Here is a 26,155-nt window from a genome sequence, read left to right as displayed (position 1 = left end):
CACCTTGGAGGCGATCAAAGAGTTCAGAGATGAGGGGTAGGGGGTAGCGGTTCTTAACCGTGATTTTATTAAGACCGCGGTAGTCAATGCAAGGACGTAGAGAGCCATCTTTTTTGGACACAAAGAAAAATCCGGCTCCGGCAGGAGAGGAGGATTTACGGATAAAGCCCTTTTTTAAATTTTCCTGGACGTATTCAGACATGGCAAGAGTCTCTGGGACGGACAGAGGATAGATTCTGCCCCGGGGTGGAGTAGTGCCCGGGAGGAGGTCGATAGGACAATCATAAGGCCTGTGAGGAGGTAGAGTCTCAGCTTGTTTTTTGCAAAAAACAATATCCGCAAAGTCCATATAGGCCTTAGGGAGACCGGTTACAGGAGGAACCACAGAGTCACGGCAAGGGTTACTGGAAACCGGTTTTAGGCAGTCCTTGGAACAAGAGGGCCCCCAACTCTTGATCTCCCCAGTGGACCAATCCAGGGTTGGGGAATGAAGTTGAAGCCAGGGAAGTCCAAGGAGAATTTCAGAAGTGCAATTGGGGAGGACCAAAAGTTCAATCCTCTCGTGATGAGATCCGATGCACATTAGAAGGGGCTCCGTGCGGAAACGTATGGTACAGTCCAATCTTTCATTGTTTACACAATTGATGTAGAGGGGTCTGGCGAGACTGGTCACCGGGATGTTGAACCTGTTGACGAGAGAGGCCAAAATAAAATTTCCTGCAGATCCGGAGTCCAAGAAGGCCACAGTAGAGAAGGAGAAGGCAGAGGCAGATATCCGCACAGGCACAGTAAGACGTGGAGAAGCAGAGTAGACATCAAGGACTGTCTCACCTTTGTGCGGAGTCAGCGTACGTCTTTCCAGGCGGGGAGGACTGATAGGACAATCCTTCAGGAAGTGTTCGGTACTAGCACAGTACAGGCAGAGATTCTCCATGCGGCGTCGTGTCCTCTCTTGAGGTGTCAGGCGAGACCGGTCGACCTGCATAGCCTCCACGGCGGGAGGCACAGGAACAGATTGCAGGGGACCAGAGGAGAGAGGAGCCGGGGAGAAGAAACGCCTCGTGCGAACAGAGTCCATATCCTGGCGGAGCTCCTGACGCCTTTCGGAAAAACGCATGTCAATGCGAGTGGCTAGGTGAATGAGTTCATGTAGATTAGCAGGGATTTCTCGTGCGGCCAGAACATCTTTAATGTTGCTGGATAGGCCTTTTTTAAAGGTCGCGCAGAGGGCCTCATTATTCCAGGATAATTCTGAAGCAAGAGTACGGAATTGTACGGCATACTCGCCAACGGAAGAATTACCCTGGACCAGGTTCAACAGGGCAGTCTCAGCAGAAGAGGCTCGGGCAGGTTCCTCAAAGACACTTCGAATTTCCGAGAAGAAGGAGTGTACAGAGGCAGTGACGGGGTCATTGCGGTCCCAGAGCGGTGTGGCCCAAGACAGGGCTTTTCCAGACAGAAGGCTGACTACGAAAGCCACCTTAGACCTTTCAGTGGGAAACTGGTCCGACATCATCTCCAAGTGCAATGAACATTGGGAAAGAAAGCCACGGCAAAACTTAGAGTCCCCATCAAATTTATCCGGCAAGGATAGTCGTAGTCCAGAAGCGGCCACTCGCTGCGGAGGAGGTGCAGGAGCTGGCGGAGGAGATGATTGCTGAAGCTGTGGTAGTAACTGCTGTAGCATAACGGTCAGTTGAGACAGCTGTTGGCCTTGTTGCGCTATCTGTTGTGACTGCTGGGCGACCACCGTGGTGAGGTCAGCGACAACTGGCAGAGGAACTTCAGCGGGATACATGGCCGGATCTACTGTCACGATGCCGGCTGGCAGGTAGTGGATCCTCTGTGCCAGAGAGGGATTGGCGTGGACCGTGCTAGTGGATCGGTTCTAAGTCACTACTGGTATTCACCAGAGCCCGCCGCAAAGCGGGATGGTCTTGCTGCGGCGGTAGTGACCAGGTCGTATCCACTAGCAACGGCTCAACCTCTCTGGCTGCTGAAGATAGGCGCGGTACAAGGGAGTAGACAGAAGCAAGGTCGGACGTAGCAGAAGGTCGGGGCAGGCAGCAGGAATCGTAGTCAGGGGCAACGGCAGGAGGTCTGGAACACAGGCTAGGAACACACAAGGAAACGCTTTCACTGGCACGATGGCAACAAGATCCGGCAAGGGAGTGCAGGGGAAGTGAGGTGATATAGGGAAGTGCACAGGTGATAACACTAATTGGAACCACTGCGCCAATCAGCGGCGCAGTGGCCCTTTAAATCGCAAAGACCCGGCGCGCGCGCGCCCTAGGGAGCGGGGCCGCGCGCGCCGGGACAGGACTGACGGAGAGCGAGTCAGGTACGGGAGCCGGGGTGCGCATCGCGAGCGGGCGCTACCCGCATCGCGAATCGCATCCCGGCTGGAGGCGGTATCGCAGCGCCCCGGGTCAGTGGATCTGACCGGAGCGCTGCAGTGAGGAGAGTGTAGCGAGTGCTCCGGGGAGGAGCGGGGACCCGGAGCGCTCGGCGTAACAGTTGAGTAACCGAAAATGCATCCGCAACGTGATTGGATTCCTGAAGAACCACGGCTTTTTTATTTATAACAGTCCTGCTGTGCAAAGGTTTGTATTATTGTATCATCTATTATGAGAATATGATGGATTTTTATTTGTTTTCATTTGGGTTCTATAAAGTATTAATTTTGATTTTCCACTTGAAAATAGCCAACGTGAAAGTCACAAAGATAAGGAAGTTATGATCCGACAGAAAAATATCGATTGTGTGAGGAAAGAAATTGGGACCCAGACAGAACCAGAGATGGCGGCTTGTCAGCCTAAGAGGTAATGGATATGTGTCTCTCAGAATATATATATAATGCAAAATGCTAAATCATCCGATGGGGCAGAATCTTGTAATAACTTTATTATTGGACTAATATTATTTTCTACAAAATTCTGTTATTCCAATAAAAACGGTAGAAAGGTATAAAGATGATTTAGCATTTTGCGTCACTGGACTAATACGGCTTCTCCTAACTAATATATATATATATAATGTTTCTCTTAATGTGATATTAAACTCTATCTCATTGTCTTATAGTTCTGAAGACCCTGAACCACAACCAATACCGGCCATGATCAATGACTTGGACACAAAAGAAGAGAGAGAACGACAAGAGCAAAACCAAGGAGAGGAAGAAGAGCAAAAAGAAGAAGAAGAAAATGGCGCAACAGCGACAGTCTCAGAGAAGTAAGTGTTAAAAACATGAATAAATATTATTAACTTCAAACATTGTTCACACAAATGTCACTTTCTTATATTCTGCATTTATCATATTTTCATTACCTTCTTTCCACAGAGGAAAAGGTTCGGCAGAGGATATGCGGAAACCAAGTGAACTGGAATCCATCCTTCGTATTGCAGAACCCGCTTTCAAATCTGCTTTATATAAGGCAGAAAATGAGGATGAACTGAGTGAGAATGAAAACGTAACTATTGTGAATTATCTGGAGTGTCTGGTGGTTTTGAGGAAGCTGCAGCGACCTGGAGTGGTGCAGAATCTGACAGTAAGTGGCCTTATTCTCTATATTGCTGCCTTTCTATGGAATATATAGGTTTATCTTTGCTCTTCAATCTCACTCTTTGTTTATTTGGTAGGTAGATGAATGGGAAAGAAGAATTCCTCATCGTGGAACTCATGTAGTCATACCGGTGCAGGAACATAAAATGGCGGCCAATCCATTAGCTGTGCTAGTATTGACTGTAGAAGAGGAAACGGTAAATATCCCATAATATACAATCTGAGCTCTATCTGCCTTTCAATGTATCTTTATTTCATCTGTTATATCTGTTATTAATCTAACGTATTGGAATTTTCTTTCTTTTTAGTGGTTTGATATCTATATTAACAGGGTCAGACCGACATTTCTACAGGGGAAGAATGAAATACAGAACTTTTTTATCTCCTCTTCTGGTCAAAAGATTCACAATGTATCACAAGATATCGCAAGATTTCATTACAAGTAAGTTTATATATATATATATTAGCGCTGATCGATTTCTGTTCTACCGGCTGAACATCTACAAACTGAATATTATGTTAATGTTTCTTTCTGTGTTTTATAGATTTGGATTGAAATCAGTGACCAGCGAAATGGTCAGAAGGAATGCCGAAACCTTTGTGTTCTCAAAATGCAAAGATATCAACGAGAGGAATATATTTATAAAATATCTGTCACATTCTAATCACACGGCTGAACGTGTCTATCGGGAGAAGATTATGGATGACACGGTGAAACCATCAGAGACGCCGATGCTACACGAGAGCAAAGATAATCCGACCACCTCCAAGTAAGTAGATGAACAGTAATATCTTTACATTATTTCACCTTTACAAAACTTATATTTGTCTATTTTTTATTATTAACATTTTAATTATTATTATTTAATTACTATTTATTATTATTATTTAATTATTATTTATTATTATTATTTAATTATTATTATTATTTAATTATTATTTATTATTATTTTTATTTATTATTATTTAATTATTATTATTTATTATTATTTAATTATATTATTATTTACTGTTATTATTTTATTATTATGTATTATTTCATTATTATTCATTATTTTTATTATTATTTAATTATTATTATATATTATTTTATTATTATTATTTATTATTATTTAATTATTATTGTTATTTAATTATTATTTTTTATTATTATTTCATTATTATTATTTTTTAATCATTATTATTTATTATTATTATTTCAGAACTGAAGTAGAGGAAAAACCTACAACCTCTCCTGTTATAAGATCAAAAAAGGACGAGTTTGAAAAATTCATAGAAAAGTATCCTGTCAATGTGGAGACGGACCCTCCCCCTCATAAAATATGCCTTGCGGAGTCTGCGGTCCATGGGCAACATTTATATGACAGGTGGAGGAAATTGCAGAACAGGATGCGAGTGCAGTATATAATCGGTAAGATTAACATAACCCTAATAGAACAGTTTACCTCAGGAGGCGGCCATAGCAGGAACAGGTGATAGTCTCCTTCACATCAAAGCCTTGAAGGGATAAGATGTCCCTAGACATCTTATCCCCTATCTGTGCGTAATGATATGGGTATCGGAGCATCATGACGTCATGGCTCCACCCCTCATGACATCACGGCCCACCCCCTCAATACAAGTCTATGGGAGGGAGCGTGGCGGTTGCCACGCCCCCCTCCCATAGACTTGTATTGAGGGTTCGGGCCGTGACATCACGAGGGAGCGGAGCCGTGACGTCATGATGCTCCGGCCCCTGTATCACCTGTCATTACGCACAGAGTGAGTTCGGGACCCCCGCGATCAGACATCTTATCCCCTTTAATCCATTCTTTGATTTCTTCCTGACAGGATTGCTTCAGAATGATCGGCCAAGTGAAGATCGGGTGAGGAAATGCATTGGACTGCAGCTATGGGAGAACAACTTACCAAGGGTCAGAGACATTTTACAGCAATGGAAGAAAAAGTGATTTCACTGGAAACAGCGACATTTGTGTTTTGTTGTTTTTATTTGATGTGGTTCGGCACGATGGGGTTTGCGGAATAAATATAATGTTATTATTTTTTGGAACTGTGATAATGGGGTTTGTTTAATAAATGCATTTCCATTATTTGTTTGGGGTCTTAGATAATGAGGTTTGATCAATAAATATATTATTCTTTTTTTATTGAACACTTTGTGTCTGGAAGTTTATTAGGGAACATTTAGGGTAATGGGTTTTGGTTAGGGTTAGCAGGAAAATATTAATGAGGTTTTGCAGCATTTTCACAGACCTCACAGAGAGACCGACCATTGGTTACACACATAACCTCATAATACACACCTTAGCTGCTGCAGAACCTCATAATACACACCTCAGCTGCTTCGTGTCAAAATAAAGTTTTTATTATCCGTATAGATGTTAACAGGGTGAGGAGAACCCTCCAAAAGATGTCGCTATTTCTCTAATGACAGCTTAATAACGAGAAGTTCCCGTTCTCCAATTGAATAATTCCTCTCTGCAGGCGAAGAGGTCTTGGAGAAGAAGCCACAGGTTACAGTCTTACCCTTGGAGGATTTTTGAGTCAGGATGGCGCCAGCTCCTACAGAGGATGTGTCTACCTCCAGATGGAAGGGTTTCTCGGAAAATTATATTGAGGAGGTATCATAAGAACGATGAGATGGGACCCTTGCCGCCTGATGATGTACAGGTTCTAGCTGCTTTAGAGGAATTAGGGAGGGAAGCCCAAGGAGAGGATAGTGACCCAATCCCAGAGGGTATAAAAAAGAAGTCTACGACCTTTCCACCCTTCTCACTTGGTCCGCAGGTTGAGGTATTTGTTCGATCGGTATCAGAGGATTTTAGAGCGTTACATGGACGATGCTGGGACAATCTAACCAGTGCCGAACGTGTGGCACTGAAACAATTAAGAAAATTAGGGGATGTTATTTTTAAACCTGCGGACAAAGGTGGGAACGTGGTGGTCTGGCCATGTGACCGATACGAAAAGGAAGCCAGACGTCAACTTAGCGATACTCGTGTGTATCGTGCACTACCCAGTAATCCTATGTCACTATTCCAGAGTAGGCTCTGTAATATATTGGATAGGGCTGTCCAGGAGGGTACAATATCGAAGAGGACTAGAGATGGCTTATATGTACAGAATCCTAGGATACCAACCCTCTATCTCCTACCAAAAGTACATAAGAGCTTAACATGTCCCCCTGGACGCCCTATAATATCAGGGATTGGGAGCTTGACGGAGGTGGTGTGCCAGTTCTTGGATTTCTATTTGAAGCCGCTCGTCGAATCCCTGCCATCTTACTTACTTGACTCCACTGATGTCCTTAAATGTTTTGAGGGGATGAAATTGGAGGATGATATGGTTATCGTGACAAGTGACGTGGAGTCACTATATACATCCATTGCGCATGATGACGGACTGCGTGCATGCAAATTCTTTCTCAGTACCAACAATCTTTCTTTGCAGTTGATTGATTTACTTTTGGAGTTATTGGAATTTGTTTTACGACACAATTTTTTTGTTTTTTGTGACAAATTTTATTTACAGATTAGTGGCACCGCGATGGGGGCGCCTTGTGCGCCCCCATACGCTAATTTATTCATGAGGTACTGGGAAAGAACGATGATCCAGAATGGTGAGCAGTCATGCATGCAGTCCGTCATCATGTGGCGTCGTTTTATAGACGACATCATCTTTGTATGGCAGGGATCGACGAGCGACTTGGAAAGGTTTTTGAGGTACCTACAGGATAACACCATGAATGTAAGGCTAACTAGCAAATGGAGTCGCACCAATATAGATTTTTTGGATGTAAAGTTATCTTTTGATGCAGAAGGAACAATCTCCACTGACATCTATAGAAAGGACACCTCCGTCAATTCCTATCACAGGGCAAACTCTTTTCACCCACCACATGTAGTGGGGGCAATACCACGTGGCCAGCTTATACGTGCCAAACGGATATGTTCCAATGATGTTCTATTTGATAGGCAGGCAGGTGACATGGTTGATCGATTCTCAAGGAGAGGATATTCACGGAATGAGGTAGTACAGGAATGGATCAAAGTTAGACAAATGCCAAGACAGAGGTTATTGACTAAAAAGGAAAGGAGGGAGGATGTAAATAGTGGACATACAAGATTTATTTCACGTTTCAATAAACAGTGGTCGGGCATGAGGAACATACTTTCGCGTCACTGGCATATTTTGCGCAGTGACAACAAATTGAGGCAGTTGTTACCCGAGAGACCATTGATGACATCAAGAAGAGCCCCTAATCTTAGGGACCTTCTGGTAACTGTTACGCCTAGCGCTCCGGGTCCCCGCTCCTCCCCGGAGTGCGTACGGCGTCTCTCTCTCCGCAGCGCCCCGGTCGGTCCCGCTGACCGGGAGCGCTGCACTGTCATGGCCGTCGGGGATGCGATTCGCACAGCGGGACGCGCCCGCTCGCGAATCGCATCCCAGGTCACTTACCCGTTCCCGTCTCCTGCTGTCATGTGCTGGCGCGCGCGGCTCCGCTCTCTAGGGCGCGCGCGCGCCAGCTCCCTGAGACTTAAAGGGCCAGTGCACCAATGATTGGTGCCTGGCCCAATTAGCTTAATTGGCTTCCACCTGCTCCCTGGCTATATCTGAGCTCCTCCCTTGCACTCCCTTGCCGGATCTTGTTGCCCTTGTGCCTAGTGAAAGCGTTTTGTGTGTCTAAAGCCTGTGTACCAGTACTTCTGCTATCCACCCTGACTACGAACCTTGCCGCCTGCCCCCGACCTTCTGCTACGTCCGACCTTGCTTCTGTCTACTCCCTTGTACCGCGCCTATCTTCAGCAGTCAGAGAGGTTGAGCCGTTGCTAGTGGATACGACCTGGTCACTACCGCCGCAGCAAGACAATCCCGCTTTGCGGCGGGCTCTGGTGAAAACCAGTAGTGACTTAGAACCGATCCACTAGCACGGTCCACGCCAATCCCTCTCTGGCACAGAGGATCCACTACCTGCCAGCTGGCATCGTGACAGTAGATCCGGCCATGGATCCCGCTGAGGTCCCTCTGCCTTATATCTCTGATATCACCACGGTGGTCGCCCAGCAATCCCGACAGATCGCCCATCTAACCCACCAGCTGTCGGAAATGTCCACCATTGTGCACCAACTTCAGTCGCAACTTCAGCAGCAATCATCTCCTCCGCCAGCTCCTGCACCCCTTCCGCAGCGAGTGGCCACTCCTAGCCTCCGCCTGTCCTTGCCGGACAAATTTAATGGGGACTCTAAGTTTTGCCGTGGCTTTCTTTCGCAATGTTCCCTGCACTTGGAGATGATGTCGGACCAGTTTCCTACTGAAAGGTCTAAGGTGGCTTTCGTAGTCAGCCTTCTGTCTGGAAAAGCCCTGTCATGGGCCACACCGCTCTGGGACCGCAATGACCCCGTCACTGCCTCTGTACACTCCTTCTTCTCGGAAATTCGAAGTGTCTTTGAGGAACCTGCCCGAGCCTCTTCTGCTGAGACTGCCCTGCTGAACCTGGTCCAGGGTAATTCTTCCGTTGGCGAGTACGCCATACAATTCTGTACTCTTGCTTCTGAACTATCCTGGAATAATGAGGCCCTCTGCGCGACCTTTAAAAAAGGCCTATCCAGCAACATTAAAGATGTTCTGGCCGCACGAGAAACTCCTGCTAACCTGCATGAACTCATTCATCTAGCCACTCGCATTGACATGCGTTTTTCTGAGAGGCATCAAGAGCTCCGCCAGGAAAAAGACTTAGATCTCTGGACACCTCTCCCACAGGCTCCATTGCAATCTGCGCCTAGGCCTCCCGCCGAGGAGGCCATGCAAGTGGATCGGTCTCGCCTGACCCTGGAAGAGAGGAATCGCCGTAAGGAAGAGAATCTTTGTCTGTACTGTGCCAGTACCGAACATTTTTTGGTGGATTGCCCTATCCGTCCTCCACGTCTGGGAAACGCACGCTCGCACCCAGCTCTCGTGGGTGTGGCGTCTCTTGATGCTAAGTCGGCTTCTCCACGTCTCACGGTGCCTGTACGGATTTCTACTTCAGCCAGCTCTTCCCTCTCAGCCGTGGCCTGCCTGGACTCTGGTGCTTCTGGGAATTTTATTCGGGAGTCCTTGGTGAATAAATTCCGCATCCCGGTGACCCGTCTTGTCAAGCCACTCCACATTTCCGCGGTCAACGGAGCCAGGTTGGATTGCACCGTGCGCTACCGCACGGAGCCCCTCCTAATGTGCATCGGAACTCATCACGAAAAAATTGAGTTTTTGGTCCTCTCCAATTGCACTTCCGAAATTCTCCTTGGACTACCCTGGCTTCAACACCATTCCCCAACCCTGGATTGGTCCACAGGGGAGATCAAGAGCTGGGGTACCTCTTGCTTCAAGGACTGCCTTAAACCGGTCCCCAGTACTCCCTGCCGTGACCCTGTGGTTCCTCCTGTTTCCCGTCTCCCTAAGGTCGTTATGGACTCTGCCTGCCTTAAGAAGTGCCTCTCCCCCCCTCCCAGTCCAGTCAGGCAAGCCTCGGTGCCTCCTCATGGCCCTCGTCCTGGTGTCACACTGCCCCATGCCAGGCCTCGCCCTCTGCCCTCCCTCCCCATTCCCACTCCTGCTGTTCTGCCTACCGTTGAGGAATCCCTCCATCCTTTCCCGGTGTCCTCATCCCAGGGGAGGCAGTTTCCGGACAAAGAGAAGGGGAGACCTAAGGGGGGGGGGGTACTGTTACACCTAGCGCTCCGGGTCCCCGCTCCTCCCCGGAGCGCGTACGGCGTCTCTCTCTCCGCAGCGCCCCGGTCGGTCCCGCTGACCGGGAGCGCTGCACTGTCATGGCCGTCGGGGATGCGATTCGCACAGCGGGACGCGCCCGCTCGCGAATCGCATCCCAGGTCACTTACCCGTTCCCGTCTCCTGCTGTCATGTGCTGGCGCGCGCGGCTCCGCTCTCTAGGGCGCGCGCGCGCCAGCTCCTTGAGACTTAAAGGGCCAGTGCACCAATGATTGGTGCCTGGCCCAATTAGCTTAATTGGCTTCCACCTGCTCCCTGGCTATATCTGAGCTCCTCCCTTGCACTCCCTTGCCGGATCTTGTTGCCCTTGTGCCTAGTGAAAGCGTTTTGTGTGTCTAAAGCCTGTGTACCAGTACTTCTGCTATCCACCCTGACTACGAACCTTGCCGCCTGCCCCCGACCTTCTGCTACGTCCGACCTTGCTTCTGTCTACTCCCTTGTACCGCGCCTATCTTCAGCAGTCAGAGAGGTTGAGCCGTTGCTAGTGGATACGACCTGGTCACTACCGCCGCAGCAAGAGCATCCCGCTTTGCGGCGGGCTCTGGTGAAAACCAGTAGTGACTTAGAACCGATCCACTAGCACGGTCCACGCCAATCCCTCTCTGGCACAGAGGATCCACTACCTGCCAGCCGGCATCGTGACAGTAACAAGTCATTACATCACTCAGAGAATAAGACAACACCCGTTTGGGTCCAGGGGCCCACCCTGGGGAAATTACCCATGTGGGAAATGTGGGGCTTGTGCTGTAATGGAAAGGACACAGAGTTTTTCTGATCAGGATGGTACACATCAGTATAGAATTGTCCATAATGTCAACTGTGGGGTCTCTGGTGTGGTCTACCACGCGCGCTGCCCATGCAATAAGATCTACGTGGGCATGACAACTCGAGAGTTGCGAGTGTGCGTGACGGAACACATCAGAGACATTAAAAATTCAGCACAGGAGAACTGGAGGGATGAAGGTGGGCTACGTGGTAAGCCACTAGCGAGACACTTTAAAGCCCTGCACCAATCAAATTGGAGACTTTTGAGAGTAAAGGGAATTGACAGAATATATATGGGAAATAGGGGTGGTGATGCTACTAGAGCCCTCTTACGTAAAGAGACTAAATGGATTGTTAAATTAGATACAATGTCCCCTAGGGGACTTAACGAGCACCTGAGTTTCTCTCCCTTTTTGTAATCTGCTATGGTTTTAAATATTGTTTCTTTTAATCGAGGTATTGCTGTGCCCTTTGTGAGGATTAATGATTTATGGAGGATTGTCGTAGGAGGATCGACACAACATATGGAAGAAAAAGAAGATAAAGAATTTCATATAGAAGGAGGGAAGAAGCATGAATTTATATACATCAATATGTTTTCTTATTGAACCACGCGGATACGATTGTGGGCCCTTAACAGGACCGTGGAGTGGACTATATCATTATGGACATTACACAAATAGGAATTTACTACATGTTATTTGGATTGGTTATTTGGTGTATGTATATGGTGGGGTATTGTTAGAGGATTGGGATGCATCCACCTTGATCTTGTATTTAATTTGGATGGTATAGGGTCTCATGGATGATGGGTATGTTTGGGATGTGATCATGGTGTGATAGGATGGTGTGTGGGATGTGTGTGTGTGTAAATAAAGGGGGGGGGGGTGGATGGGGTTTGGTTGTTTTTTTTGGGGGGGATGGGGGGGGAGGGGTGAGCTTTGGTGTACACTATAGGGTGAGAGGGTATGATCATGTACATAATTTATACACTGAGAGTATATATTTTAAACACTTGGGGCAATTATATGATTTTACAGTTCACCTTAGTGGGTACACAGTTATAAAACTTTTTAGTAATCACATATATTATATGGGTCTGTGGCCCTCTTACTAGTACCATTTAATTATAAACACAGGGGATAAGTGTGGGGATCACAGGGTTGTATAGTGGGAGTAGGGGGGGGGGGGTAGTGTTATCTCCATGGGTACTTTTATTAACCACTCCATAGTTTTGAACAGTATCCATTATGTTATGTTCACTGTTTGAGGGACAATGAAGAGGGGCCATGAAGGTTTGGCATACTGTACACAGAGGTAAGATGTGATGATGGATTATCATACTAACATATACAATATGATAATGTGGAGGTGGTATAATGAATAAAAAAGTTAAGGGGAAATAAAAGGAAAATAGAAATAGAGAGATACTTAACTTCTATAATTTAGAACATAGAAAATACAATGATTATTAGTTCGTATATGTGACGCTAATGTTTAGTGATTCTATATTATTGTTATTAATAGATTATAGGTTGTATAAAGGGATTAGAATATACATATGCTTGTATCTCCCCTTTGGTTTACCTACTTGTCGGTGGGGTGCTGAATAGCCCCTCCTTGCGACTATTCCTTATTATAACTATGTGTTGCCCGATGCGCATGCGCGTGGTTCCGACGTAGCGCGATCTTTCGTTCGGCAGTCAGTATTGGCGGATGTTGTCATTATGACATACTTCCGCCAATGACGCCGCCCGGAAGTCGCGCGGCGTTCGGACCGCTCTCATGCGCCATTGGAGGGCATGCCACATAAAGGGCCATCAGTTCCTCACTCCCATGAGCCTCTTGAGAAAGGGATTGCCCGAAACACGTGTCGAGGTGGTAGGAGCGTGGGGACATGTTCAGCATGCTACTGACAGGTACAGTACTGATCTAATTATTATATGATGGCATGCTGATAGGGATACTGTACATTTCTATTGTATCCATATATTGGGTTCCCCACATCCTGCCTTTGTGTGTGTGTGGGGGGGGGCATTTTTAAGGGTGGGTATTTTTTATGGGTTTTTTCTACCCATTGTTATTGATTGTGATTAATAAAGAGATGTTGGTTACATAAAATACTTTTTTTTGGGCTAATTTTTGTAGGTATATAATTGAGTTTTGGATTAGCCGCTAGGCTTGTAGGTAATATAGTGTTGTTTTTTCTAGTTGACACCACCAGATATATGGATTACAGATCCCGGGATCAGACCTGGGTTACTCAATTGGTACATATATTTGATGAAGGTAGTACCCAAATTCAAGATGTTGATACAAAAGTGAGAGAAATTCAGACTCAGCTGAAATTTTTGCTGAAAAAGCGTATGAAGGTGTGGTGGAACAAGGTAACTCTAGAGAGTTATTTACAGAAAAACATCATACCCAGAGGGCTACAGGTGCAAATCTTCCCTGCATTCCCAATAGACGACCCTAATGTTAAATCTAGGTGGGAGGAATCCTGCCGAGTCTGTTCTAGGACATTTTTGAAATTTTGATTGGAATTGATAAAAAGAATTTGGAGCAGTTGGAGGTAGAAATTGATAAATTGAAAGAAATACTGGGCAAGGATTTGAGTGCAGAACGTCTGGCTTCCTTTGAGTTGGATCTTGACATGGAATTTAAGAAGAGGGAAAGTGAGATTCAAGCCACTAAAATTTGTAAATTTAAACGTGATCAAGCCGATTATTACAACAATACCGTATATAAATGGCAAAAAACTGGAAATGGACGGCCACTATCCCGTTCATCCTCTTTCTCGTCTGTACGGAGTACAATGGGGGACCGTTTTTTAGACAGACGCACGCGGGACGAGGGCGAGGGGGAGGTTATCAACAACCCACCGGTCACCACCCGGACTCTGAGAGAAAGACAACGGCAGGTGACCCCTCAACACCAGAGGAACAGACGGAGGCGCTAAAGGTAATTAATCTGTCTAAACATGTACTTACAACTGAACAAATAGAGGTATTATCGAAGGGTCTTACCTTCTCCCCAGCAATTGATTTTGACTATTTTGAGGCGATAAAGGATCTGCATCTCTTCGCTCGGAAAATTATATTGAGGAGGTATCATAAGAACGATGAGATGGGACCCTTGCCGCCTGATGATGTACAGGTTCTAGCTGCTTTAGAGGAATTACGGAGGGAAGCCCAAGGAGAGGATAGTGACCCAATCCCAGAGGGTATAAAAAAGAAGTCTACGACCTTTCCACCCTTCTCACTTTGTCCGCAGGTTGAGGTATTTGTTAGATTGGTATCAGAGGATTTTAGAGCGTTACATGGACGACGCTGGGACAATCTAACCAGTGCCGAACGTGTGGCACTGAAACAATTAAGAAAATTAGGGGATGTTATTTTTAAACCTGCGGACAAAGGTGGGAACGTGGTGGTCTGGCCATGTGACCTATACGAAAAGGAAGCCAGACGTCAACTTAGCGATACTCGTGTGTATCGTGCACTACCCAGTAATCCTATGTCACTATTCCAGAGTAGGCTCTGTAATATATTGGAGAGGGCTGTCCAGGAGGGTACAATATCGAAGAGGACTAGAGATGACTTATATGTACAGCATCCTAGGATACCAACGCTCTAACTCCTACCAAAAGTACATAAGAGCTTAACATGTCCCCCTGGGCGCCCTATAATATCAGGGATTGGGAGCTTGACGGAGGTGGTGTGCCAGTTCTTGGATTTCTATTTGAAGCCGCTCGTCGAATCCCTGCCATCTTACTTACGTGACTCCACTGATGTCCTTAAATGTTTTGAGGGGATGAAATTGGAGGATGATATGGTTATTGTGACAAGTGACGTGGAGTCACTATATACATCCATTGCGCATGATGACGGACTGCGTGCATGCAAATTCTTTCTCAGTACCAGCAATCTTTCTTTACAGTTGGAATTTGTTTTACGACACAATTTTTTTGTTTTTTGTGACAAATTTTATTTACAGATTAGTGGAACCGCGATGGGGGCGCCTTGTGCGCCCCCATACGCTAATTTATTCATGGGGTACTGGGAAAGAGCGATGATCCAGAATGGTGAGCAGTCATGCATGCAGTCCGTCATCATGTGGCGTCGTTTTATAGACGATAACATCTTTGTATGGCAGGGATCGACGAGCGACTTGGAAAGGTTTTTGAGGTACCTACAGGATAACACCATGAATGTAAGACTAACTAGCAAATGGAGTCGCACCAATATAGATTTTTTTTAATGTAAAGTTATCTTTTGATGCAGAAGGAACAATCTCCACTGACATCTATAGAAAGGACACCTCCGTCAATTCCTTTCTCAGGGCAAACTCTTTCCACCCACCACATGTAGTGGGGGCAATACCACGTGGCCAGCTTATACGTGCCAAACGGATATGTTCCAATTATGTTCTATTTGATAGGCAGGCAGGTGACATGGTTGATCGATTCTCAAGGAGGGGATATTCACGGAATGAGGTAGTACAGGAATGGATCAAAGTTAGACAAATGCCAAGACAGAGGATATTGACTAAAAAGGAAAGGAGGGAGGATGTAAATAGTGGACATACAACATTTATTTCACGTTTCAATAAACAGTGGTCGGGCATGAGGAACATACTTTCGCGTCACTGGCATATTTTGCGCAGTGACAACAAATTGAGGCAGTTGTTACCCGAGAGACCATTGATGACATCAAGAAGAGCCCCTAATCTTAGGGACCTTCTGGTAACAAGTCATTACATCACTCAGAGAATAAGACAACACCCGTTTGGGTCCAGGGGCCCACCCTGGGGAAATTACCCATGTGGGAAATGTGGGGCTTGTACTGTAATGGAAAGGACACAGAGTTTTTCTGATCAGGATGGTACACATCAGTATAGAATTGTCCATAATGTCAACTGTGGGGTCTCTGGTGTGGTCTACCACGCGCACTGCCCATGCAATAAGATCTACGTGGGCAAGACAACTCGAGAGTTGCGAGTGCGCGTGATGTAACACATCAGAGACATTAAAAATTCAGCACAGGAGAACCGGAGGGATGAAGGTGGGCTACGTGGTAAGCCACTAGCGAGACACTTTAAAGCCCTGCACCAATCAAATTGGAGACTTTTGAGAGTAAAGGGAATTGACAGAATATATATGGGAAATAGGGGTGGTGATGCTACTAGAGCCCTCTTACGTAAAGAGACTAAATGGATTGTTAAATTAGATACAATGTCCCCTAGGGGACTTAACGAGCACCTGAGTTTCTCTCCCTTTTTGTAATCTGCTATGGTTTTAAATATTGTTTCTTTTAATCAAGGTATTGCTGTGCCCTTTGTGAGGATTGATGATTTATGGAGGATTGTCGAAGGAGGATCGACACAACATATGGAAGAAAAAGAAGATAAAGAATTTCATATAGAAGGAGGGAAGAAGCATGAATTTATATACATCAATATGTTTTCTTATTGAACCACGCGGATACGATTGTGGGCCCTTAACAGGACCGTGGAGTGGACTATATCATTATGGACATTACACAAATAGGAATTTACTACATGTTATTTGGATTGGTTATTTGGTGTATGTATATGGTGGGGTATTGTTAGAGGATTGGGATGCATCCACCTTGATCTTATATTTAATTTGGATGGTATAGGGTCTCATGGATGATGGGTATGTTTGGGATGTGAGCATGGTGTGATAGGATGGTGTGTGGGATGCGTGTGTGTGTGTAAATAAAGGGGGGGGGGTTCGTATGGGGTTTGGTTGTTTTTTTTTGGGGGGGATAGGGGGAGGAGGGGTGAGCTTTGGTGTACACTATAGGGTGAGAGGGTATGATCATGTACATAATTTATACACTGAGAGTATTTAATTTAAACACTTGGGGCGATTATATAATTTTACAGTTCACCTTAGTGGGTACACAGTTATAAAACTTTTTAGTAATCACATATATTATATGGGTCTGTGGCCCTCTTACTAGTACCATTTAATTATAAACACAGGGGATAAGTGTGGGGATCACAGGGTTGTATAGTGGGAGTAGGGGGGGGGTAGTGTTATCTCCATGGGTACTTTTATTAACCACTCCATAGTTTTGAACAGTATCCATTATGTTATGTTCACTGTTTGAGGGACAATGAAGAGGGGCCACGAAGGTTTGGCATACTGTACACAGGGGTAAGATGTGATGATGGATTATCATAATAACATATACAATATGATAATGTGGAGGTGGTATAATGAATAAAAAAAGTTAAGGGGAAATAAAAGGAAAATAGAAATAGAGAGATACTTAACTTTTATAATTTAGAACATAGAAAATACAATGATTATTAGTTCGTATATGTGACGCTAATGTTTAGTGATTCTATATTATTGTTATTAATAGATTATAGGTTGTATAAAGGGATTAGAATATACATATGCTTGTATCTCCCCTTTGGTTTACCTACTTGTCGGTGGGGTGCTGAATAGCCCCTCCTTGCGACTATTCCTTATTATAACTATGTGTTGCCCGGTGCGCATGCGCGTGGTTCCGACGTAGCGCGATCTTTCGTTCGGCAGTCAGTATTGGCGGATGTTGTCATTATGACATACTTCCGCCAATGACGCCGCCCGGAAGTTGTGCGGCGTTCGGACCGCTCTCATGCGCCATTGGAGGGCATGCCACATAAAGGGCCATCAGTTCCTCAATCCCATGAGCCTCTTGAGAAAGGGATTGCCCGAAACACGTGTCGAGGCGGTAGGAGCGTGGGGACGTGTTCAGCATGCTACCGACAGGTACAGTACTGATCTAATTATTATATGATGGCATGCTGATAGGGATACTGTACATTTCTATTGTATCCATATATTGGGTTCCCCACATCCTGCCTTTGTGTGTGTGTGTGTGTGGGGGGGCATTTTTAAGGGTGGGTATTTCTTATGGTTTTTTTTCTACCTATTGTTATTGATTGTGATTAATAAAGAGATGTTGGTTACATAAAATAATTTTTCTTGGGCTAATTTTTGTAGGTATATAATTGAGTTTTGGATTACCCGCTAGGCTTGTAGGTAATATATTTCTCTGGATCAGGTCTACAGAGAACTGGTTCTGAGGTGAAGGAAGATTTTAGTGGAGAGAAGGCCTAATCAGCCTCAGGAGTTCAATTCTTGGGATTACAGTCACAAGAGCCACAATCGGGGTGACCACAGAAGAAAAATGAGGAATGAACTGACGATAGTAATTAGCAAACCCCAAAAAATGCTGAATGGCACATGGGCCAGTAGGTCTTGACCAGTCCAAAACTGCAGAAAGCTTGCCAGGATCCATCTGAAGACCTTGACCAGACACAATGTAACCAAGAAAAGGAAGACTTGATCTCTCGAATAGGCACTTCTCAAGCTTGGCATACAGACGATTATTCCTGAGGTGCTGGAGAACCTGCCGGACATGAGAACGAGGATCCTCCAATTTGGATGAGAAGATCAGTATATTATCAAGATATACCACAAAATGTGTACAGGAAATCACGGAAAATGTCATTAACGAATTCTTGAAAGACGGCTGGAGCGTTACAGAGGCCAAATGGCATCGAGAGATATTCAAAGTGTCCTTCTGGTTAAAGGCTGCCTTCCATTCGTCTCCTTCACAAATCCGAATTACATTGCATGTTCCCCGAAGATCCAATTTGGAGAAGTTCAGAAATTAAAGGCAAAGGATAGCGATTTTTGATTGTAATTTTGTTAAGTTCCCGGTAGTTAATACATGGAAGAAGAAAACCATCCTCCTTCCAGACAAAGAAGAAACCATCTCCGGCTGGGGAGGAGGATTTACCGATGAAACTTTTTTGGAGGTTCTCTTGGATCTATTTAGCCATGGCCTGTGTCTTTGGACCAAGGAGAAATATTTACCCAAGGAGGCGAAGTCCCTCTCTGTAAGTTGATAGGATAGTCATAGGGACGATGTGGTGGAAGAATTTCAGCCTGCTTTTCACTGAACACATGAGAGTAGTCTTGATAAGGAAGAGGCAATCCCGGCATAGAAGAAGGCATATTGATAGACTTAGGCAGGGTAGGCTCAAGAATCCCCAGCGGGTGACCTCACCAGACCTAGTTGAGGAGTGGAGTGTGACGTTGAAGCCAAGGAAGACTGAGAAGAAGCCTATAGAAATCAATGTTTTCCTTATGTAACAGACCGACTTGCATAACAAGAGGTTCAGTGCGGAAAAGCACAGTACAGTTCAGGTTTTCTCCATTGACATCAACTGTCAAGAATGGTTAATGTGCGGCCTTAATCTGTGAGTGACTACCGCTGTACTCATTATTCCGAGTGTCGCCATAAGAAAATTCACACCATGCCAGGTTGGTATGAGTTCCCTCCTCGGTACCCCAAGGAGTTCTCCTTTATTACAGGAAATAAATTTGGTTTTTACAAACTGACAGAAAGGGGAGGGTGAAAGATAAAATTATGCATCGTTCTATATGCTGGTTGGTCATTTGAGCGTGGCGTAGCATAAGTCATTTATGTTGCAAGACTTCTAGTTTGAGATTTCTCCATCTTTCCACAAAGTCCAATGTTTAGACGTCTTGTATCCATAGTCTCCATGTCAAGGTTCTAATCTTAGTTACGGGCAAAGCGATAAGATGAAATGTTTTGAATTAAAGAAAGCAAAATTCTTCTGCAATGTTCAGCAATAGCACATAGCATTCTCATGTATCTGAGGTAAAGGGTAAGGGAACAGATATATTTTTCCAGCAGCAATGGCATATTAGTATATTCATCAGTCATTAGAAAAATAAGGGTCATCCCTATCAGTTGTTACTATAGTAGTTGGTATAAGGTACTTACGCTTGTACTATTGACGCTTGTAAGTATACTGTACACGCCCGGACCATTGATATGCTACACACACGGGTAGTTTCCACGGTACTCACGCTCATATCATTAGTACGACCGATTCACTTATGGTTATACGGTACATATGCTTGTGCAAGTTATACCGTACATACGTTTGCGCCTTCTACACGGAACATGCGCTCATAGCTATAATTTCATTTTAGCTTTATACTATGCTCATAACTTTATACTGTCCACAAGCTCATAGCTTGACACTGTGCATACTATACATACGGTTGTAGATTTCACCCTGTCCAGAGGTTCATAACCTCATACAGCATTTCATAAATAATCATACTGTACACACGCTGGCGCCATTATACAACATATACGCTCGTAGTATCTTTACACTGAACATACGTTCGTGCCAGTTTACAGTACTTGCACATGTAGCATCTCGTGATGCATAGCATTTCCGGTAAGTAGCAATTATGGCGCAGCATATACATATCAAATATGGCCATAGCGTTATGTTGTAAATTCCTAGCATTTCTCTCCAGTCATACGGCATAGGCCTGCAGCACGTAGACGATATATACACGAGGTCTAGCATTGATGTGATATAAGTGGTCATTGTTTATTCATGCATGTTGTTCATAGTTTTACTTTGTGCATATGTGCGTAGAATTTCTGGCAACCTTGGGCTCATGATTACAGTGGTCCCTCAACATACGATGGTAATCCGTTCCAAATAAACCCTCGTTTGTTGAAACCATTGTATGTTGAGGGATCCGTGCAATGGAAAGAATAGTAAGCTATACTCACCTGTCCCCGCCACTCCAGACCGTCACCGCTGCCCTGGATGTCGCCCTCCATCGCTGTCGCCGCGTCCCCAAGGTGTCCCCGACGCTCCGGACGTCTCTGCTTCCCCGGGATCCTCTCTGTTGCCGCCATCAGGTCACAACACATGCCGCTCCTATTGGATGATGGGACGGCATGCGTGGCGACGTGATGACGACTAAGGAGAGTGCAGACGATACAGGGGATCCCGAAGAGGACGCTCCGGAGCTCCGAGGACAGGTAAGAGACCATCACCGGAGCACACGGGGCACCGTAAATGGCTATCCGGCGGCAGCTGAAGCAGTCTGCGCTGCCGGATAGCCGTTTATGCGATGGCCCTGACATACAAAAGCAATGTATGTTGATGGTGCCTCTGAGAGGCCATCGCATGTTGAAATTATCGTATGTCGGGGCCATCGTAGGTCGGGGGGGTCATTGTACATTTATACAGTACATATGATCACAGCTCTCAATCTCTGCTCTTATTATCTATCCGATAGGGATTTATTCTGAGGCCATATTGGAGTCAGGAAGAAGATTTTCCTCTTTCATGGGGCAATTGGCATCAGCCTCATGGGGATTTTTTTGCCTTCCTCTGGATCAACACAGTAGAGTACAGTTGGAACTTGATGGATTCTTGTGTCTCTTAAACCTTATGATCTATCTAACAATGTATGTCACGATTCGGCTGGCAAGAGGTGGATCCTCTGTGCCAGAGAGGGATTGGCGTGGACCGTGCTAGTGGACCGGTTCTAAGTTACTACTGGTTTTCACCAGAGCCCGCCGCAAAGCGGGATGGTCTTGCTGCGGCGGTAGTAACCAGGTCGTATCCACTAGCAACGGCTCAACCTCTCTGACTGCTGAAGATAGGCGCGGTACAAGGGAGTAGGCAAAAGCAAGGTCGGACGTAGCAGAAGGTCGGGGCAGGCAGCAAGGATCGTAGTCAGGGGCAACGGCAGGAGGTCTGGAACACAGGCTAGGAACACACAAGGAAACGCTTTCACTGGCACGATGGCAACAAGATCCGGCGAGGGAGTGCAGGGGAAGTGAGGTATACATAGGGAGTGCACAGGTGAACACACTAATTAGAACCACTGCGCCAATCAGTGGCGCAGTGGCCCTTTAAATCACAGAGACCCGGCGCGCGCGCGCCCTAGGGAGCGGGGCCGCGCGCGCCGGGACAGGACCGACGGAGAGCGAGTCAGGTACGGGAGCCGGGGTGCGCATCGCGAACGGGCGCCACCCGCATCGCGAATCGCATCCCGGCTGGAGGCGGTATCGCAGCGCACCCGGTCAGTGGATCCGACCGGGGCGCTGCCGTAGCGAGGATGTTGCGAGCGCTCCGGGGAGGAGCGGGGACCCGGAGCGCTCGGCGTAACAGTACCCCCCCCCTTGGGTCTCCCCCTCTTCTTGGAACCTGAGAACCTGAGGACCAGACTTTTATCTAGGATATTGTCCTCAGGTTCCCAGGATCTCTCCTCAGGACCACAGCCCTCCCAATCAACCAAAAAAAAAGTTTTTCCTCTGACCTTTTTGGATGCCAGTATCTCCTTTACGGAAAAGATATCAGAAGAACCGGAAACAGGAGTGGGAGAAACAAGTTTGGGAGAGAAACGGTTGATGATGAGTGGTTTAAGAAGAGAGACATAAAAGGCATTAGGAATACGAAGAGAAGGAGGAAGAAGAAGTTTGTAAGAGACAGGATTAATTTGGCACAAGATTTTGAAAGGACCAAGATAGCGTGGTCCCAATTTGTAGCTGGGGACACGGAAGCGGACATATTTAGCGGAGAGCCATACCTTGTCTCCGGGAGAGAAGATGGGGGGAGCTCTTCTTTTCTTATCGGCAAACTTTTTCATGCGTGAAGAAGCCTGTAAGAGAGAATTTTGGATCTCTTTCCATATGGTGGAAAGATCACGAGTTATTTCATCCACAGCGGGCAAGCCAGAGGGCAAGGGAGTAGGGAGGGGGGGAAGAGGGTGACGGCCGTACACCACGAAAAATGGGGATTTGGAAGAAGATTCAGAGACTCTGAAGTTGTACGAGAATTCGGCCCATGGTAGAAGATCAGCCCAGTCATCCTGGCGGGAGGAAACAAAATGCCGTAAATAATCACCCAGGACTTGGTTAATTCTTTCTACTTGCCCATTGGATTGAGGATGATAAGCAGAAGAAAAGTTTAATTTAATCTTGAGTTGTTTACAGAGAGCCCTCCAGAATTTTGACATGAATTGGACGCCTCTATCCGAGACGATCTGCGTAGGTAAACCGTGAAGACGAAAAATGTGTACAAAAAATTGTTTTGCCAACTGAGGTGCTGAAGGAAGACCAGGAAGAGGAATAAAATGTGCCATCTTGGAAAATCGATCAACGACCACCCAAACAACAGTGTTGCCACGGGAAGGGGGTAAGTCTGTAATAAAGTCCATACCAATCAGAGACCAAGGCTGTTCGGGGACAGGCAGAGAGTTTATCTGGGTCCATTTGTAGTCCCTGGCCAGAGACCAAGTATCCTAGGAAAGGAAGAGATTGACATTCAAACAGACATTTCTCCATTTTGGCATAAAGTTGATTGTCTCGAAGTCTCTGAAGAACGATGCGGACATGCTGGCGGTGTTCTTCTAAGTTGGCAGAAAAAATCAGAATATCGTCCAGATACACAACAACACAGGAATATAAGAGATCACGAAAAATTTCATTGACAAAGTCTTGGAAGACGGCAGGGGCGTTGCATAGGCCAAAGGGCATGACCAGATACTCAAAGTGTCCATCTCTAGTGTTAAATGCAGTTTTCCATTCGTCCCCCTCCCTGATGCGGATGAGATTATAGGCACCTCTTAAGTCCAGTTTGGTAAAGATGTGGGCACCTTGAAGGCGATCAAAGAGTTCAGAGATAAGAGGAAGGGGGTAGCGGTTCTTTACCGTGATTTTATTAAGTCCGCGGTAGTCAATGCAAGGACGTAAGGAGCCATCTTTTTTGGACACAAAGAAAAATCCAGCTCCGGCAGGAGAGGAGGATTTGCGGATAAACCCCTTTTTAAAATTTTCCTGGATGTATTCAGACATAGCAAGAGTCTCTGGGGCGGATAGAGGATAAATTCTGCCCCGGGGAGGAGTAGTGCCCGGGAGGAGGTCAATAGGACAGTCATAAGGCCTGTGAGGAGGTAAAGTCTCAGCTTGTTTTTTGCAAAATACGTCAGCATAATCCATATAGGCCTTAGGGAGACCGGATACAGAGGGAACCACAGGGTCACGGCAGGGAGTACTGGGAACCGGTTTAAGGCAGTCCTTGAAACAAGAGGTCCCCCAGCTCTTGATCTCCCCTGTGGACCAATCAAGGGTTGGGGAATGGCGTTGAAGCCATGGTAGTCCAAGGAGAATTTCGGAAGTGCAATTGGGGAGGACCAAAAACTCAATTTTTTCGTGATGAGGACCGATGCACATTAGGAGGGGCTCCGTGCGGAAACGTATGGTACAGTCCAATCTTTCATTGTTAACACAATTGATGTAGAGGGGTCTGGCGAGACTGGTCAGCGGGATGTTGAACCTGTTGATGAGGGAGGCCAAAATAAAATTTCCTGCAGATCCGGAATCCAAGAAGGCCATAGTGGAGAAGGAGAAGGTAGAGGCAGAAATCCGCACAGGCACAGTAAGACGTGGAGAAGCAGAGTTGACATCAAGGACTGTCTCACCTTTGTGTGGAGTCAGCATACGTCTTTCCAGGCGGGGAGGACGGATAGGACAATCCTTCAGGAAGTGTTCGGTACCGGCACAGTACAGGCAGAGATTCTCCATGCGGCGTCGTGTCCTCTCTTGAGGTGTCAGGCGAGACCGGTCAACTTGCATAGCCTCCACGGCGGGAGGCACAGGAACGGATTGCAGAGGACCAGAGGAGAGAGGAGCCGGGGAGAAAAAACGCCTCGTGCGAACAAAGTCCATACCCTGGCGGAGCTCCTGACGCCTTTCGGAAAAACGCATGTCAATGCGAGTGGCAAGTTGAATGAGTTCATGTAGATTAGCAGGAATTTCTCGTGCGGCCAGAACATCTTTAATGTTGCTGGATAGGCCTTTTTTAAAGGTCGCGCAGAGGGCCTCATTATTCCAGGATAGTTCGGAAGCAAGAGTACGGAATTGTATGGCGTACTCGCCAACGGAAGAATTAGCCTGGACCAGGTTCAGTAGGGCAGTCTCAGCAGAAGAGGCTCGGGCAGGTTCCTCAAAGACACTTCGAATTTCCGAGAAGAAGGAGTGTACAGAGGCAGTGACGGGGTCATTGCGGTCCCAGAGCGGTGTGGCCCATGACAGAGCTTTCCCAGACAGAAGGCTGACTACGAAAGCCACCTTAGACCTTTCAGTAGGAAACTGGTCCGACATCATCTCCAAATGCAGGGAACATTGAGAAAGAAAGCCACGGCAAAACTTAGAGTCCCCATCAAATTTATCCGGCAGGGATAGTCGTAGGCCGGAGGCGGCCACTCGCTGCGGAGGAGGTGCAGGAGCTGGCGGAGGAGATGATTGCTGAAGCTGTGGTAGTAGCTGCTGTAGCATCACGGTCAGTTGAGACAGCTGATGGCCTTGTTGCGCAATCTGTTGTGACTGCTGGGCGACCACCGTGGTGAGGTCGGCGACAACTGGCAAAGGAACTTCAGCGGGATCCATGGCCGGATCTACTGTCACGATTCGGCTGGCAAGAGGTGGATCCTCTGTGCCAGAGAGGGATTGGCGTGGACCGTGCTAGTGGACCGGTTCTAAGTTACTACTGGTTTTCACCAGAGCCCGCCGCAAAGCGGGATGGTCTTGCTGCGGCGGTAGTAACCAGGTCGTATCCACTAGCAACGGCTCAACCTCTCTGACTGCTGAAGATAGGCGCGGTACAAGGGAGTAGGCAAAAGCAAGGTCGGATGTAGCAGAAGGTCGGGGCAGGCAGCAAGGATCGTAGTCAGGGGCAACGGCAGGAGGTCTGGAACACAGGCTAGGAACACACAAGGAAACGCTTTCACTGGCACGATGGCAACAAGATCCGGCGAGGGAGTGCAGGGGAAGTGAGGTATACATAGGGAGTGCACAGGTGAACACACTAATTAGAACCACTGCGCCAATCAGTGGCGCAGTGGCCCTTTAAATCGCAGAGACCCGGCGCGCGCGCGTCCTAGGGAGCGGGGCCGCGCGTGCCGGGACAGGACCGACGGAGAGCGAGTCAGGTACGGGAGCCGGGGTGCGCATCGCGAGCGGGCGCCACCCGCATCGCGAATCGCATCCCGGCTGGAGGCGGTATCGCAGCGCACCCGGTCAGTGGATCCTACCGGGGCGCTGCCGTAGCGAGGATGTTGCGAGCGCTCCGGGGAGGAGCGGGGACCCGGAGCGCTCGGCGTAACAATGTACTGGGAAATGTCACATAAAA

At 46.7% G+C, this 26,155-nt stretch overlaps 1 protein-coding gene across 1 annotated transcript; it reads left to right on the top strand.

The window, feature by feature from the left end:
• The first annotated feature begins 3,104 nt into the window (after positions 1-3,104).
• On the top strand, positions 3,105-5,570 carry LOC130331569 (uncharacterized). The gene is made up of 6 exons (XM_056553699.1): positions 3,105-3,231; positions 3,341-3,759; positions 3,871-4,004; positions 4,108-4,332; positions 4,765-4,973; positions 5,393-5,570. The coding sequence occupies exons 2-6, from the start codon at positions 3,709-3,711 to the stop codon at positions 5,509-5,511; spliced, it is 738 nt and encodes a 245-aa protein (XP_056409674.1). The 5' UTR covers positions 3,105-3,231; positions 3,341-3,708; the 3' UTR covers positions 5,512-5,570.
• Positions 5,571-26,155: the final 20,585 nt, after the last annotated feature.

The sequence above is a fragment of the Hyla sarda genome, unplaced genomic scaffold, assembly GCF_029499605.1.
Source record: "Hyla sarda isolate aHylSar1 unplaced genomic scaffold, aHylSar1.hap1 scaffold_352, whole genome shotgun sequence".
NCBI lineage: Eukaryota > Metazoa > Chordata > Amphibia > Anura > Hylidae > Hyla > Hyla sarda.
The sequence above is the reverse complement of the archived record's forward strand: the minus strand, read 5'-3'. Positions and strand labels throughout refer to the sequence as shown.

Bases quoted from the DNA above. Each gene is read 5' to 3' on its own strand.
- LOC130331569 (XM_056553699.1), top strand. From the start codon at position 3,709: ATGGCGGCCAATCCATTAGCTGTGCTAGTATTGACTGTAGAAGAGGAA. The intron at 4,333-4,764 runs GTAAGTAGATGA...TTATTATTTCAG, and splicing joins GATAATCCGACCACCTCCAA to AACTGAAGTAGAGGAAAAAC. The intron at 4,974-5,392 runs GTAAGATTAACA...TCTTCCTGACAG, and splicing joins GCGAGTGCAGTATATAATCG to GATTGCTTCAGAATGATCGG.